General features: G+C 40.8%; 1 protein-coding gene across 2 annotated transcripts in view; it reads left to right on the forward strand.

Moving 5' to 3' along the window:
- Positions 1-18,786, forward strand: part of LOC107105027 (NACHT, LRR and PYD domains-containing protein 12-like) — a 29,358-nt gene that overhangs the window by 8,550 nt on the left and 2,022 nt on the right. For both annotated transcript variants that reach the window (XM_015405144.1, XM_015405143.1), the window contains exons 6-9: positions 1,096-2,848; positions 7,570-7,752; positions 14,799-14,954; positions 16,544-16,714. In XM_015405144.1, the coding sequence (XP_015260630.1) occupies positions 1,096-2,848; positions 7,570-7,752; positions 14,799-14,954; positions 16,544-16,714 (2,263 nt within the window). The remainder of the gene's footprint in view (positions 1-1,095; positions 2,849-7,569; positions 7,753-14,798; positions 14,955-16,543; positions 16,715-18,786) is intronic.

Raw genomic sequence — 18,786 nt, forward strand, 5'->3', positions numbered from 1 at the left:
TAGATCAGACAGCTGATCCAGATGCTGCTGCCTGCGTCCTCACTAGAACTATAGAAAGTAGATCAGACAGCTGATCCAGATGCTGCTGCCTGCGTCCTCACTAGAACTATAGAAAGTAGATCAGACAGCTGATCCAGATACTGCTGCCTGCGTCCTCACTAGAACTATAGAAAGTAGATCAGACAGCTGATCCAGATGCTGCTGCCTGCGTCCTCACTAGAACTATAGAAAGTAGATTAGACAGCTGATCCAGATACTGCTGCCTGCGTCCTCACTAGAACTATAGAAAGTAGATCAGACAGCTGCAGCTGATCCAGATGCTGCCCCCTGTGTCCTCACTAGAACTATAGAAAGTAGATCAGATAGCTGATCCAGACGCTGCTGCCTGCGTCCTCACTAGAACTATAGAAAGTAGATTAGACAGCTGATCCAGATACTGCTGCCTGCGTCCTCACTTGAACTATAGAAAGTAGATCAGACAGCTGATCCAGACGCTGCTGCCTGCGTCCTCACTTGAACTATAGAAAGTACATCAGTTTCTATACTTTCTATACTTCTAGGATGCCCTCAGTCCCCTCCCACCACTCCCAGCCCCAGCTGCCCGTCCCACACACAAGAGAGGGAGAGCCAGTCTCTGGATAAAGGAGATTTTTGGGCATGTAGTTTGGAGTGGTGGTGTAGTGGTTAGGGCTTAGAGTTTGAGCCCCACACCCACAGCTTGCCACTCTGGGTTCCTGAATAAGACCCTTAAACACACACTGCTGCCTGGGTGCCCCTTGATGGCAGCTCCCTGCTCCCCAATTAGATGGGTTAAATGCAGAGGTAGATTTTTCCAATGTGAGATCAATAAAGTTTCAGTCATCAGTTAATATTTTTGGCAAACTTAAGGATTTCTTCCTGGTGGGAATTTCTCTATGAAAGTTCTACACTCCTTGTACACAAAGCTCCTGGTTGAACCAATGATATCCTTACTTAGGTACCTTGTTATGAAAACTGTTAGTTTTGTGTGAATATTGAATGAATTAATATCAGAAATAGTTTTAATCCTTTGTTTGGCTGAAATGTTTCCTCTTTTTTCTTTCGTTCTTCATACAGGTGTTGATGGTCAATATCAACGTTACCTCAAAGTATTTCTGAAGAAGAAGTTTGAATGTATCTGTGAAGGCGTAGCTAAAGCTGGAAAGAAAACCTTTCTCTATGAGATCTACACAGAGCTCTTCATCACAGAGGGGAAGACCAGAGAGGTGAATGATGAACATGAGGTCAGAAGGATTGAAGCAGCATCCTGGAAACAAAACAGAGCAGGAACAACAATCAGACCAGAAGACATCTTCAAACCACCTAGAGGAAGGGATCAGATCAGAACCGTGATGACGATGGGAGTGGCTGGCATAGGGAAAACAGTTTTAACACAGAAGTTCACTCTAGATTGGGCTAAAGGAAGAACAAACCAGAACATCCAGTTCATATTTCCATTCACCTTTAGAGAGCTTAATGTTCTGAAAACAGAGTTAAGCTTGGTGGGACTGATTCATAAACACTTTAAGCCAATCAGAGATGCAGGGATCCACAGCTTTGAAGACTTCCAGGTTCTGTTCATCTTAGATGGTCTGGATGAGAGTCGACTTTCTCTCAACAACAATAAGATCTTGACTGATGTTACAGAGTCCACCTCAGTGGATGTTCTGCTGACTAACCTCATCAGCGGGAAACTGCTTCCTAAGGCTCTCCTCTGGATAACCACACGACCTGCAGCAGCCAATAAGATCCCAGATGAGTTCATTGACATGGTGACAGAGGTCAGAGGCTTCACCGACCCACAGAAGGAGGAGTACTTCAGGAAGAGGTTCAGAGATGAAGGATGCAGGATTATCTCCCACATTAAAAGATTAAAAAGTCTCTTCATCATGTGTCACATTCCCGTCTTCTGCTGGATCACTGCTCATGTTGTGGAGGGTTTATTGGAGACCAGAGAAGGAGGAGAGCTGCCAAAGACCCTGACTGGGATGTACATCCGCTTCCTGATGCTTCATATCAAACGAGAAATGTTTAAGTATGAAGAACAGAAGAGAAAGTCCCCATGGACTCCAGAGAATATCAAGATGGTTCATTCTCTGGGAAAACTGGCCTTTGAGCAGCTGCTGGAAGGAAACCTGATCTTCTATAAACAAGACCTGGAAAAGTGTGGCATCAGCTTCCAAGATGCTTCATGGTTCTCAGGAGTGTTTACTGAGATCTTTAAAGAGGAGAGAGGGATGGACGACATCTCAGTCTACTGCTTTGTTCATCTGAGCTTCCAGGAGTTTCTGGCTGCAGTCTACATGCTCCACTGCTTCACCAGCAGGAACACAGAGGTGGTGGAGAACTTCCTGGGAGAAGAATGCAGAGAAACATCACTAGAGGACTTCATGAAGAAAGTCATGGAGAAATCTCTCAGCAGTAAAAATGGCCATCTGGACATGTTTCTTCGCTTCCTTCATGGCCTCTTGGTGGAGTCCAACCAGAGCCTCTTAGGAGGCCTGCTGGGTCAGATGGAGACCAGTCCAGGAACCACCCAGAGAGTCATAAACAATCTGAAGGAGGTGAAAACTGATGAAGATATTTCTCCTGATAGAAGCATCAACATCTTCCACTGTCGTCAGGAGATGAAGGACCCCTCAGTTTATCAGGAAATCCAACAGCTCCTGAAATCAGAGAAGTACCTCTCAGAGACCCAGTGCTCAGCTCTGGCCTACATGCTGCAGATGTCAGAGGAGGTTCTGGATGAGTTCGACCTGATGAAGATCAACACGTCAGAGAATGGAAGACTTAGGCTGGTTCCAGCTGTGAGGGACTGCAAAAAGGCTCGGTGAGTCCAGATGTTTTCATTGGGTGATGCTGATTCAGATATATTTTCCTTCTGGTTCTCCCTCATTGTTCTAGTTGCTTCTGGATATTTTTGCTCACTATCTCCTTCTTTCATCTTTTGAACCTTTTCAACCATTCAAGCATCTAAATGTTCAGCTCGTTTGGGACAGCTCTGCTTGCATTGAAATGGAGAGAAAACCTTGAGAATTAAGAAAATATGTGTTTTATCTTAAGATCCAATCAGCCAGAGACCATGTTCCCTCATTGAGCTGTTTGCCCAGAATTCACCTTTTTATTCTATTTTGCTTTTATAAAATTACTGCTTAGCTTTAATAGAAATTTTGAGCAATCAGATCAATCCCTGCATTGCTGCTGTTGCCATGGAAATTAGTTTTTTTTAATTCAACAAAAGGTGAAAAACTACACACATCCTGAGAAGTTTAAGAGTGGATGCTGGACCGCAAAGTCATTTCAAATAACAAAATGAAAAAGATGGATCTGTATACTATTTAAAGTTCCCAAATTGGTATATTCACAAAAAAGTGATATTACGAGCCACACTCCTTCTTTAAACTAAAGAGTTATTAAGAAAGTGCATCTGCCTTAATAGGCTTCACTTGACCACCTGGTAAAATCTAAGTAATTAGATCAGCAGAATAAAAAACATAGTATAAGTCCGGTCACAAAGCTATCCATTGCATGATTGTCAAGCTCAGAAGAAGAGGAGGCAATATTCAAGGCAGAGAGACAGTAAGGATTAACTATATGTTTATTTTAGACATACCAGTACTGTAGAAAATGGCAACAATGTCTCAGTCAGGAACCTCTGCAGAAGCAGAACACAGGTTAGTGACCATGTCTGTCAGGCGGAGGATGATGACGAACATGTGAGTCACTAACCTGGTCTTAAATTTCTGTCGGTGCCTAGAGGATGACGTTGGTTCCAGCCAGTCAGCTGCCAACAAGGTGCGGCGGGTCGCCGCCCAGAGAGTCCCAGACGCTGATGTCCCAGAGGTTTGGAGGACAGACAGAAGATCAGAACCCAGCAGACAAATGAAGGCAGGATAATCCAAAAGCAAAGATAAGGCTGATATTGAAGACGTGCTCAGGAGTCTGGGCCAGAAGATCAGAAGTCCGAGTTACAGAAGGGAAATCCAGGACGGTATCAGAAATCACTTCCAGGTTTAGTACACTGGCAGAATCCAGCAGGAGTCCGCACACAGGTCAGGCAAACATATCAGAATGGTAACAGGCAGGCTCAGAGGTCCAGAGGCTAAACAGGTCAGAATCAGGCAATCTGAAAACACAGGTACGCTACAGAACTCTCACCAAAGGCTTGAATAATCTGGCCCTGATGACTGGGTGAAATCAGGTTAAATAGAGGCTGAAGCACGTGGATAAGATGAACAGCAATCAAAATTGGGCACAGCAGGGCAGGTGAATGAAATGAGTAAGCAGACCTGTCATCAGCACCAAGATCATGACAATGACATGAAAATATCTCGTCTAAACCATTATGAAGAAATGCAACAACAAGGAAAAGGGATGCCACCTTATGTTGTAGATTTGGTGAACACAATATACATTAACAATAATATTATCAAAGGCAGGATATTCCCGACTTTTAGGCTTTCTCCGTATGTAATCCATTCATCCTCAATTCATCTCAACTCATCTTTCCTACTTACATATCTTCATTCTAGCAGTTTAGATTTTCTTCATCCTTCTACTCCCTGCATCCTTCTCCCTTCCAGTCCTACAGCAGAAGCTGTAGGACTGGAAGGGGGCATGTTCAGCACAAACAGCAAGCTGACAACACCACACACCAGGAGGAAGTAGAAAACACAGCTGTGTGCAACATTTTCAAAGCCTGTTCATGCCGTTTAAGAGAGACTGACGTTTTTCCCCAGGAGTTTTTCCACAATCTGTTGATGGTTGTGATACAGTGGAATCTGCTTATAGTGGTCACGTTGGTCCAGAGCCAATTTGAACACTATAAGCAGTTGATTACTAAAACTGAATTTACCATTAATTTACTTATTTTTTATGCAGCATATCATCTAAATGCCATTCGTATGCTTTTTCAATGAGAAACATGAAACTGATAGCTTCTGCATTTACTGAATTTTATTACAGTACCATGTAAGTTTAATTACAGTATACTGTGCTGTGCGCAGACATAACTCTGGCAGCCTACGTAACTTATTATGTGCATCGAGCCTACCTCTATTTTGTGCTGTGGATCTGCTGCGCCACATTAAGAAATCACTTCACATATTTATCCATGGTTCCCTGGATCAGTGTTGTCCAACACTGAGTTCACTTCTTTTTCAAAATGATGTAAGAGGTCAAAGTTTTTGAAGCCAAAATGCAGGAGACCAGTCTTTAAAATTCAAACTGCATTCCTTATCTCAGCTGTGGAAGAGAAAAGTCTCTTCTTCATCTTCCTCCTCCTCGCTGCACGCAGCACTGGTACCCGCACCAAAGCGCTCTTGTACCTCCGCAATGATGTCCTCATCCGTCACGGGCTCTGACACCAGAGTGCTGTAATCACTTTCGATCCACTTATTAATTATTTTTGCATATGTTTAAATTCATAAAATGGCCAAAAATGAACACCATAAGCGGATTTCTTGATTACTATAAATGTATTATTTAAGCAGTATTTGTATAGAAATGATTCTGTCCCAAGCCTTTTGATCAATATAAGCGGTTTATTACTATATCCATGACCAGTATAAGCAGATTCCACTGTATTTATGAGCTAAATCACAAGATCTTTAGATGTGTACATTTGCAAACTCTCACCAGCAGGCATGGCCACTGGAAGTAGGGGTGCTTAGGATCCTGCAGCACCCCCTAGTGGCAAGAGGGAGATAAAAAATTTTTTACTAAAAATACTTATCACAGTTTATAAATGAGTGCAGAGTATTTAAACTTTTTTATTTTACTATTACATGTATTTGGATTTTAATTTAATTATTTTTAGGTCTAATCAACACAAGTTCATAAAAGTTAATGTTTCCATGGTAATATTAAGCAAGATGGTGGTCACAGAGAAAAGAGGTATCCTGCCTGAGGCAGAAGACTAGTAAATCTAAAAAGTCTAATGACAGAAACGAGGAGGAAATATGGCACAGAAACGCATTTCAGATTTTTTTTGGAAAACCACCACCAGTGAAGAAGAACACTAGAGACATGATAACAGAGAGCAGCCAGAGTGAGGAGACTGTCCGCCCTCCTCTGATGGCAGCCCCAGCACCCACAACTCAACCAAGCGTGTAACCAGGGCACCCTGCCTGTAGCTCAAAGCAAGGGCATGGTCCCGCCGAGCACTTTCATATCTATTTGTGCATTTTAATGTAACCATAGTATTTTAGTGTTATTTTGATCTCATGTTCTCTGTGTAATGATATGGAGAACTGTTAAATAACATTTAAATAGTATAATGATAAAATTATTTCCTTTGGGGTTTGCGTAAAAGAATTATCGAGCTAATAGAGTCACGTGTGACATAAACACAGTGACTCTTGTTCCTGCCAGCTGATAGTGTTATTGTGAAGTTTAATTAATGGCGCAGATATTCACCTGAGAATCGATAATGTCTGTTTTTACCGACCCTGATTGCATGCACTGAAGGGTATATGACAATAAAGTTGTGCATCTCAATCCATTTATTTATGTTTATTTATTGTATTTTAAATACAAAGTAATATAAAGACAGAATTTCTAGGCTCAACCAAGGTGTTGAGGGGATCTGTTTTGGTGGCCTTAGGATTGCGTCTCTGTTATTCCCAGATGATGTGGTTCTACTGGCTTCATCAGGGCGTGACCTACAGCTCTCACTGGAGCCGAGTGTGAAGCGGCCAGGATGAGGATCAGTGCCTCCAAATCAGAGACCATGGTCTTGAGCCGGAAAAGGATAGAGTGCCTTCTCCCGGTTGGGGAGGATGTACTGCCCCTAGTGGAGGGGTTTAAGTATCTTGGGATCTTGTTTACAAATGAACGGAAGATGGAGCGGGAGATGGATAGGCGGATTAGTGCGCCGTCTGCTGTGAAGCGTGCGCTGTACCGGTCTGTTGTGGTGAAGAGAGACCTGAGCCAAAAAGCAAAGCTCTCGATTTACCGGTCGATCTACGTTCCTACCCTCATCTATGGTTACCGAATGAACAAGGTCCCGGATACAAGCGGCTGTAATGAGTTTTCTCTATAGTGTGTCTGGGCTCTCCCTTAGAGATAGGGGGAGGAGCTCAGTCATCCGGGGAGGACTCAGAGTAGAGCCGCTGCTCCTCCACATCGAGAGGAGCCAGTTGAGGTGGCTCAGGCATCTGGTTAGGATGCCTCCTGGACGTCTTTGTTTGTGTGTGTGTGTGTATGTTTATTTGTTTGTTTGAAATAGGCTCATAGGCCTTTTGTCCAAAAAAACCCCAACATTTTTTAACATACCCCCTGTTCAAAATGACTTCCATCGGCCCTGCCAGCAGGAGATGCTGCTTGCTAGCCATGTTTTCCACACCGATCTGTCCGTGTAGTTACAACTTTACCCACGTTTGCTTTGCGGTAATTCTGTTCCCGTGGATGCCATCCAGAGAGCTGTGCAAGCCCAAAATGACGTAATTTGGATAAGCATAAACCAAGTTAGGCTTCAGTAAACTGATGATTATTAGTCATATCTGACAACATAGGCCATTAGAACTGATTTTATTTCTCTTCTAATCACAGACTTGGTGGCTGTGAACTCACTAAGGCTGAATGTGAAGCTGTGGCCTCAGCTCTAAAGTCCAACCATCACCTGACTGAAGTTGAAATAGAGAAGATCTCAGGAGATTTCTTCTTTGGAGAATCTGGAATGAAGCATCTGTGTGAGATATTGGAGAGTTCAATCTGCAAAGTGAAGACACTGAGGTGAGTTTTCTGTTGTTTATTCAAACCAAATCATTCACTGATATTTAAATACTTCTTTTAATTCATCATTTTAATCTGATATAATTTATTTAAAAACAGCTTCTGTCCAAATGTCAGAATACAATTTTTCAGACTTTTTAATTTGTAAATAAATATTTTTCCTGTTCCACATGTTTTAAATATTGAACTTTATTTTCCAGTAGTTTAAACCTTAAAATATTTTTGACTGTGTAAAAAAATTAGGAATCAGTTAACTGATCTTAAGTAACGAATATATGTAATGAAATAACGATATCAACAAAAATCACTGTCTAAAAAGAAAAGAAAAACACATCAAATAAACGAAACACAGAAACACCCATATCCAATAATCCCAGGACCGAGGACCCAGCGGCACCGATGGTCGGTCACGGGATCATTGGATGACCCAATAAGTGAACCTAAAATCTGGATGGGGGGGAGGGGAGCGGTGACACCACCACACTAACCCAATGTCATTCCTGATTACGTCCCCCCCCGGGATCGGGGCCCACATGCCCCATGCAGGCCACCCAACCAGAGCTCCCCAACCCCCCCTAAATAATTCACCCAGCCACTTCCTCCCCTCAATTTGCTACTTGCCCCCCCTCCGCCCTCCTTTGGGGAGAGCAGAAGTTCCCCTGCACCGGCAGGCCACCCAGGCCCTGCAGCAGCCGCCCGCCAAGACCAAGGACCAGGTAGCTCACAGTTCCTCCAGACCCCAGACTCCGGGTGGCAGTCGGAGAACAGGGGTGTAAGAGGACCCCGATCTTCCCTACGAATGTGGTGTTGTTGCGTGTTGCTCTCAGGTGTCATTAAAACTGGGAGTACCAAAAGGGGGTGTCCGGCACAGTCCACCTCCCCTCCAGAAGACAGGTGGTGCCAACACACGCCACCCAATCGACAACCCAGGAACCTCAATATATATATATATATATATATATATATATATATATACAATCTTCCTTTATGATCTAAAATTCTTGGGAAAGTAGTTGCCAAACAAGTGTGTGATCACTTCCAATATCATGATTTTTTTGAAGAGTTTCAGTCTGGCTTTAGAGCTCATCATAGCACTGAAACAGCTCTGGTGAAAGTCACTAATGATATTCTTATGGCCTTAAATAATTAACTTGTATCTGTACTTGCCCTGTTAGATCTCAGTGCTGCATTTGATCCAGTTGATCATATAATTTTAGAAAGACTTGAATATTACATAGGAAATAAAGGTACAGCACCAAAGTGGTTTAAATCTGACAGATTTCAGTTTGTTCATGTTAATGATAAATCATTCTGATGCTTCATATTATATTTATTGTGGAACATCAGATTTATGACAACTACAAACGCTGTAAAACACAGCCCTTTGGGTGGCTGCTAGGGGAGCTTATGGTAAGGCACATGCTAGCTGTTCGCTGCTCATTGTGTTGTGCTCAGAGTGGCCCAGAGAAGAAGCGTAACTAGTGTGATCTCAATCGGACAACGGGAAATGCTTAAAAGGAGCAAAAATAAGTCAGGCTGGAGGCCCCAGAGGCCTTCCCCAACCATGTATGGTTAAATGTCTCACACCCGAGCCTTATATACCTGTTGTGATACTTTAATATGTCTATTGCCCACTCCAGTAGTGGTGGCAAATATCTTATTTAATCAAATATTATTCGGACTGTCATATATTGTTTGTGGACACACTCCCTAATAGTTGTGTGTTAGAACAACAAATGAAACAGTGAATCTAGCTTAAATCATGGTCAAATAGATGATTCTGAACATACTTCACCACAATTTATTTTCAAAATATGAGAGTTAATTAAAAAAAATAATTCAGCTCCAAGTCAAACATATTTCAGTAAAAAACTCTTGACTAAAAATTAGTGAAACTCAACTAAACAAATCTACAATGCCTAAAGAGGAAGGAAAAACATTTTTGAAAGCCTTTTCACAGTTTAGGGCAGGGGTACCCAACCTCTTATAAACCAAGATCCACTTTTGAAGTTGATGGCATTAGAACTGTGAATGTACAGTCATATGTTTATATAACTGTTTATATATATATATATATATATATATATATATGCCACCACAGAACCCCCCCGAGAGCACCGCAAGCCTGTGCACTGTGGACAGATATTAGATGCAAAACCCATCTTGAATAATCTTTGACCTGTATAGTGCACTCTGTGGAGGATTTTGTATTGTAGTAATTGTAAATTGGGGTTTCTAGTCATGTTAAAAGTTCTTAGACTTATCTGATCCCAGATGTTTTGTTCAAAGCTGACTGATAAATCCTCCTCCCATTTAGTAATAGGAAGAGATATTGGATCATCCAGTTTAGTCAGTGTCCTGTATAACTTAGACAGTAGTTTTGGGGGGTTTAACTCTAGGAACTCTGATATATTAGTTAGAATTTGTAAACCTCCATCAATATGCTTAAATTTGTTTCTAAATTTAGATTTAATTTGTTCATATTCCAAGAATTTATTTTTGTTAATGCCATATTGCAAATTTAATCTAACAAATGTGATAAACTCTGTACCTTCAAATACATGATCCAGATATGTAATATATGGAATATCCGCTTGATATTAGAGCTAACAAACGGCAACTCTGAAATTATATTACTGCATATTTCCTGTTCTGTGTCTATCCAGGGCTCATCTAAGGGATTATGTTTTATCCATTTAGAGATGTATTGTAATCTATTTGCTAAGTAGTAGTGTTGGAAGTTAGGTAAATCTAGTCCCCCTCTGTCTTTAGTTTTCTTTAGTGTCTTTAAGCTGATACGAGAGGGTTTGTCCTTCATATCTTTCTAGGTCCTCTTCTATCTTTCTTAAAAGAGGGATGTGGTTGAGTTTTGGTAACTCAGCTAATTCAGATGACAGAGTAATTCCCAAATATTTGATATTTCCTGATTGCAATTGTAGACCTGAGGGATTCTGTAGAGAGCAATTAATTGGTAGTATTATAGATTTAGACCAATTTATAGAGTAATCTGAGACTTTTGAGAAAGATTCTAGTAAACTAATCACTTGAGAGAGGCAAGTGTTTGAGTGCTGGAGATAAAGTAATACATCATCTGGATAAAGACTAATTTGTGCTCTATTTTAATGCCTTTTATACCTTTAACCACATTAGTTTGTCTGATTGTAGCAGCTAGAGGTTCAATGAAAATGGCAAAAAGTGAGGGATAGAGCGGGCATCCCTGTCTGGTGCCCCTCTGGAGACAAAAGCTGGAAGATGTTTTATCCAATTTATACAGGAATAAAAAGTTCCAGTTTATTCTATCAAATGCTTTTTCTGCATCTAAAGACAATATGTAGGATTTTATATTAATTAAGGATATGGGACGATAGCTGGTCGGAAACATAGGATCTTTGCCTGGCTTAAGCAGGAGACTAATGGTGGCAGAATTCATATTACCTGGAATTTTGCCAGCGGTGAGTCCAGGGTCACTCTTTGACTCTCTGATAATTTAGGGTTAGGAGATTCATCCCCTGCTCAGTGTGAAACTCAAACAATCCTTCCAGGGGGAAAAGGCCAAACATCCAGTGTGCAGGATGACTTCCTGCCGAAAGGCACAAGACAAAAACAGCGTTAGACTCAGAGAAACAAAAAACTCAGCTTGGCGAGAGTACCCAAAACCGGCAAACACTCTGGTGTCGAGGTAGTGACAGTCCACCGCTTAAGAAGTCACACAGGTTGAACTAGAACGCTTAAGGTGTGTGGGAGGACCAATGAGAACAGGGCGCCACCTGGTGGTGGAGGGAGAAAAAACACACAGACTGGATTCCTAACATTTTGGTTATCCCTTCAGGATAAATAATTTTGTCTAATAAAGTAAAACTGATGTTTTTGTGGATTGCAAATACATCAGTGAATGCAGGGGAGTTAGGATCACTTACAGTTGTCGCTGATTTATGGGTTTCTTGCAATAAGACAACATCTGCATTTAATCTTAAAAACAGGTTAAAAATCTTAAGCTGTTTCTCTCTGGTGCCAGCTCCATGCACATTCCATGTCACAAACCTTACATTCACCATAGGTGTGAGTGAGAAGATGAAAAGAACATGCCTCTAAATAAATAGTTATACCTAGACCCAGGTAGCATCAAACCGTGTGCTTGTAATTATGTTGACCACAGCGAAGAAGCAGACGAATAAGATAAATGAAGACAGAGAATTAAGAAAATGTAATGCGTAAGAAAAGGTGAAAGAAAAAGAGCCCCAGCCCATGCTTCTTGTACCCAGCTGTGACTAACAGCCATACCATGCCAACACGCTCTTGCGCTGTGCATATATTTCATTTATCACTGTGATCGGTTCTTTACACTTGTATCAAGTGTCACGTGCTTTAAATCCACCTGTTGTGCATCTAATAAAGCCAAGGAGTGATCTTCTGATCCCTGAATAACTGACCATTAATTTAAAGTATGTCAGCTGCTATTGTAGCTCTGACTGATATCCACTAATATATTTCTTCCTGATTGGGAATAAGATTCGCCGACGATCTAATATTTCCTTTGGAAACTGGTCATTGACGCCGAAATCTTTTCCTCTCAGCTCTCTGTCCTGAATCCTGATCTGCTCTTTTTGTTTGTAATGCTCCAACTTAGCTACGATTGGTCTAGGACGGGTTTTATCAGGCTTCTTACCTCCGAGCCGGCGAACGCAATGGATGGTGATGTTTTTTACCTGGTTCAGCGGGATTTTTTCTTTCTGCTGGAGGAACTTACGGATTGTCACCTCAGGATCCTTCCCCTGCTGCTCCGCGATTCCTGCGAAGACGAGATTGTCTCTCGTGCTCCGTGACTGAATGTCCAAAATTTATTCCTGAATCTCCTTATTTTCGCCGGACAGCTGGATCATCCCCTCGGTGAGTTTGTTGACTTCCCCCCTCAGCGCTTCATTCTCGGCGGTAACGGAGGCTAGCTGCGTTTGGCTGTATTCCAGCAACTCTCTCAGAGCTTGAAACACCTTATGCAAGACTTCTACCAGGGCGAGGCGGGCGTCCAAGCTGGATAGCTTTTTGTCGATGGATTCCAGGACGTCGCTGTAGCTCCTGTCTGGAGACAAAGTAAAGGTAGAAGCAGCACAGGTTGAACTAGATCGACATCATTTGGTAGAAGGTGTGTTTGTGGACGTGGAATTCCTCGGCTTCCCCATTACGATGTTGTCAAAACACTTGGTAGCTCTTCAGGCTCGTCAAGGTCTCGTCTTCCAGTTTGTTCCCTCGGAAATACGGGAAAATTGTTAAAGTTTAAACCTACCTTGTTTAATTTTGTCATGATTGTTTTAAGAGATCTGACCCACATGCAGAGAACCACTCAGAGAACCAGGGGAAAAGTTAAACAGGTTTATTGAGGAAACAGTACAGGAGTTGGATCTGGAACTCAGTGAACTGGTGAACCGGAACTGGAAAGTCTGGAGGGGACATCACAGTGATCAGTTTAGGGACCGAAGGAAAATTGACTGAGTCTTGACTTACTGTGGGAGCGGGACTCACGTTTGAGGGGGTTCTTGTTAATCCTTGAATCCAGTAGGTGTGGGTTTTTCCAGAGAAGAGGGAACTCGTTGGAGAGCAGACAGGTAGACATTTGTTGGACCCTGACGAGCAATGGAGTGGACTGTCACTTGGATTTCCAAAAGGGACTTAAACGGCACAAGTGGATGTTTTCCCCTGCTCAGTGTGAACTTAATCCTTCCAGGGGGAGAAGGCCAGGCATCCAGTTACACAGGAAGGCTTTCCAAAACTGGCAAAGCACTTTGGCGTCGAGGCAGTGACAGCCCACTGCTCAAATACTCCTCAGTAATGATCCAATGAGCCGCAGGTGTGCAGGAGGGCCAACGAGGACAGGGCACCACCTGGTGGTGGAGGGAGAAAAAACACTCAAACACAAAGTGGATTCCTAACAAATTTACAATAATTGGCTTACTTACCTGAGTGGATTTGTTTTTGAATTACCTGTATGTCGCCATTTTGCTTACGCACACAGCTCTCACGAGATCTCAGCTGCTCATTCCCTCCTCATCAACCGTCCACCTCCAGAAGTCTGCACACTTCTGCTTGAGGTCTGCGACTGTCCGACGTGTTGTCAGGATTTATGCTCTTTCTACCGTAATAGCTGTCAACTCACAACAGTTTCCCCCTCATTCATAAAACAGAAAAATTACGGAGATTTCCGGGGAGAGGTAGTCCAAAACGGGGACTGTCCCCAGAAATTTTACTCTTAAAATAAGACAATTAGACAATATGCACTTCAAATAAGACAATGCAATTGTTTTTTTTTTTTTCTTATTTTAAATGTAATTTTTTTGTTCCATTGGCAAACTGTCTCACTTACCTCCTCAACAAAAGGAAAAATGCACTTATTTGAAGAAAGAATCACTTACATTTCAATTTCTGCAGTGAGAGGACATTTGTTGGTGTAAATGATTAATCTGTAGCCTGCATAGCCCCTGTAGGCCAAGCACACGTTCAGTTCCGACCATCACAAGGCTTCCAGCAGCAAACTGACTGAAGAGCAGAAAGACAAATGGATACAAATGTCTTTAGAATCACTCACAAAAACATGCGTGTGAGAAGATGAGAAGTGACTGAACCCCTGGTGTCACATGGTGTATAGATGATCACCGATAGGTTACAGGGGACTTTGTTAATCATAATTCTGAAAACTCTCCTCAGGGGTGGGGAGGGGAAAAGTGCAGTAAAACTAGCTTCTATTTCCTCTAGCGGTTGATGCTGCTGGTGTTGTTCTGGTTCCGGATTGTGTTCCAACTTTGTCCATCACAGAATTTTCCCAGAGGAGACTTAGAAACACAGTTTGATCAGAACCTTCACATGTCTTTAGAACATGTTCTGGTTGTGTCTGGTTTCAGTGTTTTAATCAGTTTTACTGGATCAAATATTAGACATCAGTATATCGTGTTCCTTGTACTTTTATATTCGGTCATTCTCTACATCTTGATGATTTATTTGTTCATATTTCAGTGTTAATCTGCATCTTGTTGAATTCAGTTTTTTTCTTGATTCAGATTGAAGAACGTCAGCTGTGCTTCTTTGGGCTCAGCTCTGAAGTCAAAACCATCCCATCTGACAGAACTGGATCTGAGAGAAGCTGACCTGGAATCTGGAATGAAGGATCTCTGTGGGTTTCTCCAGTCTCCCCTCTGCAAACTACAGACATTGAGGTTAGATATAGTATATTGTTTAATGTAATAACATTAGATTGATAATCTCAATGTGAAGGTAAATCAGTGAGCTAGTAAAGGATCAATAGGCTGGTTGATCAGAGGAGTGGGTTAAAAATTTTAGAAGGAAGACAGAGACTGAAGGTTTAACATTTTGGAACTGGTATATATTTATAGAATTAAGATAAAATGACAACCAGTATTTCCACTGAACTACAGTGAAAACATTGTTCAAAACAGACATATAGAAATATAGCTCCCATGTTCAAAAAGAGTTAATCAGTAGAAGTTCAGTTCTTTAACACACATTTCTTTCCAAAAACAATTTTTGGCAACAGCTTCCAGATGATTAAACCCTGGCTGGTTTGTAGAAGCTCAACCAGAGGGGTTGAAAGTGCAAAATATATGCAGGTTATGTGAGGTGAAAAATTAAGCAGCAACCCAGCAGGATAAAAGCTTCTAGTCTGCAAGGTCTGTGGTATTTTAGTGCCACCAACCTGGATCAGCAGAGCCAGCATAGATAACACTGAAGGTTCTGATCCCATAAAGTCCATCTACCATTAAAGCTTAATCTGAACTAAAACTGAACATTTTAGAGAAATTATGATGCAATCTGGCTTAAATTACCCACCTTACCATCTGGCTCACCAGTTTCCCTGCCTCCGAAATGTGGGTACACCGTATGGATGGGTCAGAGGTCGGGCTGTGGGAAAGAGCTGAAAAACAGATCACTGTCTTGAGTCATTCATATCAGTCTATCCTTGATTATTGATTTTTATTTGATTTGTTTTAAATGAGGACCAGGGAAAAAGAGGCAGAATGTCAATTTGAACCGAAAGCCCATTTAATCATAACCTTTCAGCCCTCTTCCCAACATGAGTAAGAGGCTCCATGTTAAGATATAAAAACGTCAGTTTTTAATGTTCATGAAAATATTTTAAGGCATTTTTTTTTTATTTACCCTTATAGGATCAAACATAGCTTTAACTGTCAAATATTTTACTGTTATAAACATGGAGTATGACAGTTTAGTAGCATGTTCTGCAATCCGGGGCTGAGGGTCCAGGTACACTTTCCTTTATAGAAACACAATTATATCAAATTCCTCATCCTTCCTTCAATCAGTCGGCAGGTGATGAACTGAACCCAAATCAATGCTAGGATGAGTTTGAAGATTTTTCCTGTGAACTTTTTAAAATTTGTATTTGTTCTAGCAGTTGATGCTGCTGGTGCTGTTCTGGTTCGTGTTGCACCACTGCTCTTTCATTCAAAATTGGTTTTGTTTTTTTGTTTAATTTGTGAAAAAGTGGCCAGTATGTCCAACATTGTCCAATGTCCAACACGATTTCTACTGGAAGAAACTAATAAACACACCTTGATTTGGACCTCCAAATGTCATCAGAACATGTTATCGTTCTGCTTGGTTTAACTCTTTCAGTCATTTTTTTCACTGGATCAGATATTACAGTAGACATCAGTATATCGAGTTTGAGACTTTTACATTTAGTCAAATTCTTTTTAATGATTTATTTGTTCATATTTAATTGTGTCCTGTTAAACTAAGCTAAAGTCTTTTATTCTTTATTCAGATTGGATTACTGCATGTTGTCAGAGATCAGCTGTATGTCTCTGGGCTCAGCTCTGAAGTCAAATCCATCCCTTCTGACAGAACTCGACCTGAGCCAAAACAAACTGGACCCTAAAATGAAGCATCTCACTGGGTTTCTCCAGTCTCCCCTCTGCAAACTACAGACATTGAGGTCAGATGTAGTATATTTGTTTATTATAATAACATAGCACTGCAAATTCTATGGTTTCTAAGTCATTATTTTCATTTCCATTTAGTTTCATTTTAGTTCTTTTCTAGTTATATTTTCAACCTAGTGTCACTTTCCTTCACCTAGCTCCCTTCTAGATTCTTCTGTCCTCACATGCTCCCTATCTGTTGCTTACCCCATTCATTATTCTGTTTGGCATTTATACTGCTCCTCTGCAGTTACTCTTTGCTGTGGTGATGGTGAGATGAAGCCACATGAGGCATTGAACCGTTTTGCCAAATTGCTTCAACAATCACCACAGTTCATGAAGTTTCAGGTGAACATGTCTCCACCTACTGGTGGAGTGCATAACTACAGTTAGTAATATAATCTGTGATTTTTTTTGTTTTTCTAATTTTTCCCAATTTAATTTCTTTTGAAATTGTTAATGATTGGTGTGTATACAACATTTTTTTGTAAGTTTGTTTTTGAGTGTAAGATGTCTTGGAAGAGAAAAATAATTTAAGACTCACAGTTTTTCTGCCATTTTAGTTAAATAAGCTCAAGCAGACCGTAAATGTGTTTGTGCAAACCGGGCAATGATGAGCAAAATGAAATGTGTTTGTCATTTTATTCAGACATAAGAGTTTTTTCACAATTTTTGGTTTTAATTGGGATGGAGGTTATGTGTTCAACCAATCTTTTGGCTAAACCAACCAATCTAATTTGGAAGTGTTTTTACCCAATCTATACTTGTACTAGGGCAAACCAATACAAATAAGTCACATTAGCCAAAATGTTTGTTAAGTGTTATTGCAACTTTCAAAAGTCTAGGTAGGTTTTGAACCAACAACCTCAGAAGTGGAAATCAATGTCTGACAGCTGACGCCACTAACAACCAGAAAGCAATAGTACTTAAAACTAATGTCACAACTGTAACCAGTGGGTTGCTCAGATTTTGATCATTACATTGTTTAATCTGTCTAAAATAGTTTTAGCCAACTAGATTATTTTTTTATGTATTCTTACAATCTATCCAAACTATATCCAACTGACAGAGGCTTTGCTAAAAACTCCCACATCTTCACTGAGTAGTGAGGCTGCCTGTCGAAGTTCTCGTACAGTCTGAACCACTTCCTTAAGCACTCACCTGGTATCATGGTAGATAGGCTTCGTTTGTAATTGATTTTGGCCCCTCACCTAAATGAATCACACCTCGACACGCGCTTCGGGGAAAACGCCTCCTCCATTACTCGACACACGCTTAGAAGCCTGGGCTCATCTCATAACATTACTTGACTTCAGCATTTGTCTCTGAATTTGGGAACTATAAAAACCTCTACTCAAGTTGACACTACCACTGTTTAAAGATGGACGCTTTAACTTCACCAAATTGGCTCCCTTCTGACAGCCATCTTAGATTTAGTCTTAGTCTTCAGGATGAAAACTATTATTACTCTTAGTCTCGTTTTAGTTATTACAATATGTAATAGTTTAGTCATTTTCAGTCGACTGAAAATTAAAAAGTTTTTAGTTTAGTTTCAGTCAGTTGTATATTGCAAAAAAGTTTAACCTTTACGATTTCGAATACCAACCACATTCTTTACCAGATTGACTGTTCTATCCTAGATACTACAGTAGCTGGGTATAGACTGCTGCCGTGCAGTTCATCATTGCTGTTGGACAGAAAACTTTAATTTATAGAACTTTAATCAATTTTTTAATGAATTAATGCCCTACTTTATACAAAAGTGTCTCACAAAAGTGGTGAAAATAGCAGATCTAGTTCAACTCATTATATTTTCAATATGGCAGACAGACAAGCTAAAAAAATGTCCAATAAAGGAATGGTTTTAGAAATATGTAAACATAAAGTTTCATCCCAAAGCAAATACTTCCTGATCTACGATGAATTATGAATGAAACACAGACAAATAAAATCTTCATTGCTCCAAAAAAGCATATCGTTCCAAAAATAAACAGTAGGCAATTAAATATTTACTATGGTAAAATTTAGGCATTTATTTTGGTAGAAATAAAAGAACTTTTAGTATAATCTCTTGTGAGCTGGAAGA

This window comes from Cyprinodon variegatus, unplaced genomic scaffold, assembly GCF_000732505.1.
Source record: "Cyprinodon variegatus isolate N-32 unplaced genomic scaffold, C_variegatus-1.0 Scaffold2012, whole genome shotgun sequence".
Classification (NCBI taxonomy): Eukaryota; Metazoa; Chordata; class Actinopteri; order Cyprinodontiformes; family Cyprinodontidae; genus Cyprinodon; species Cyprinodon variegatus.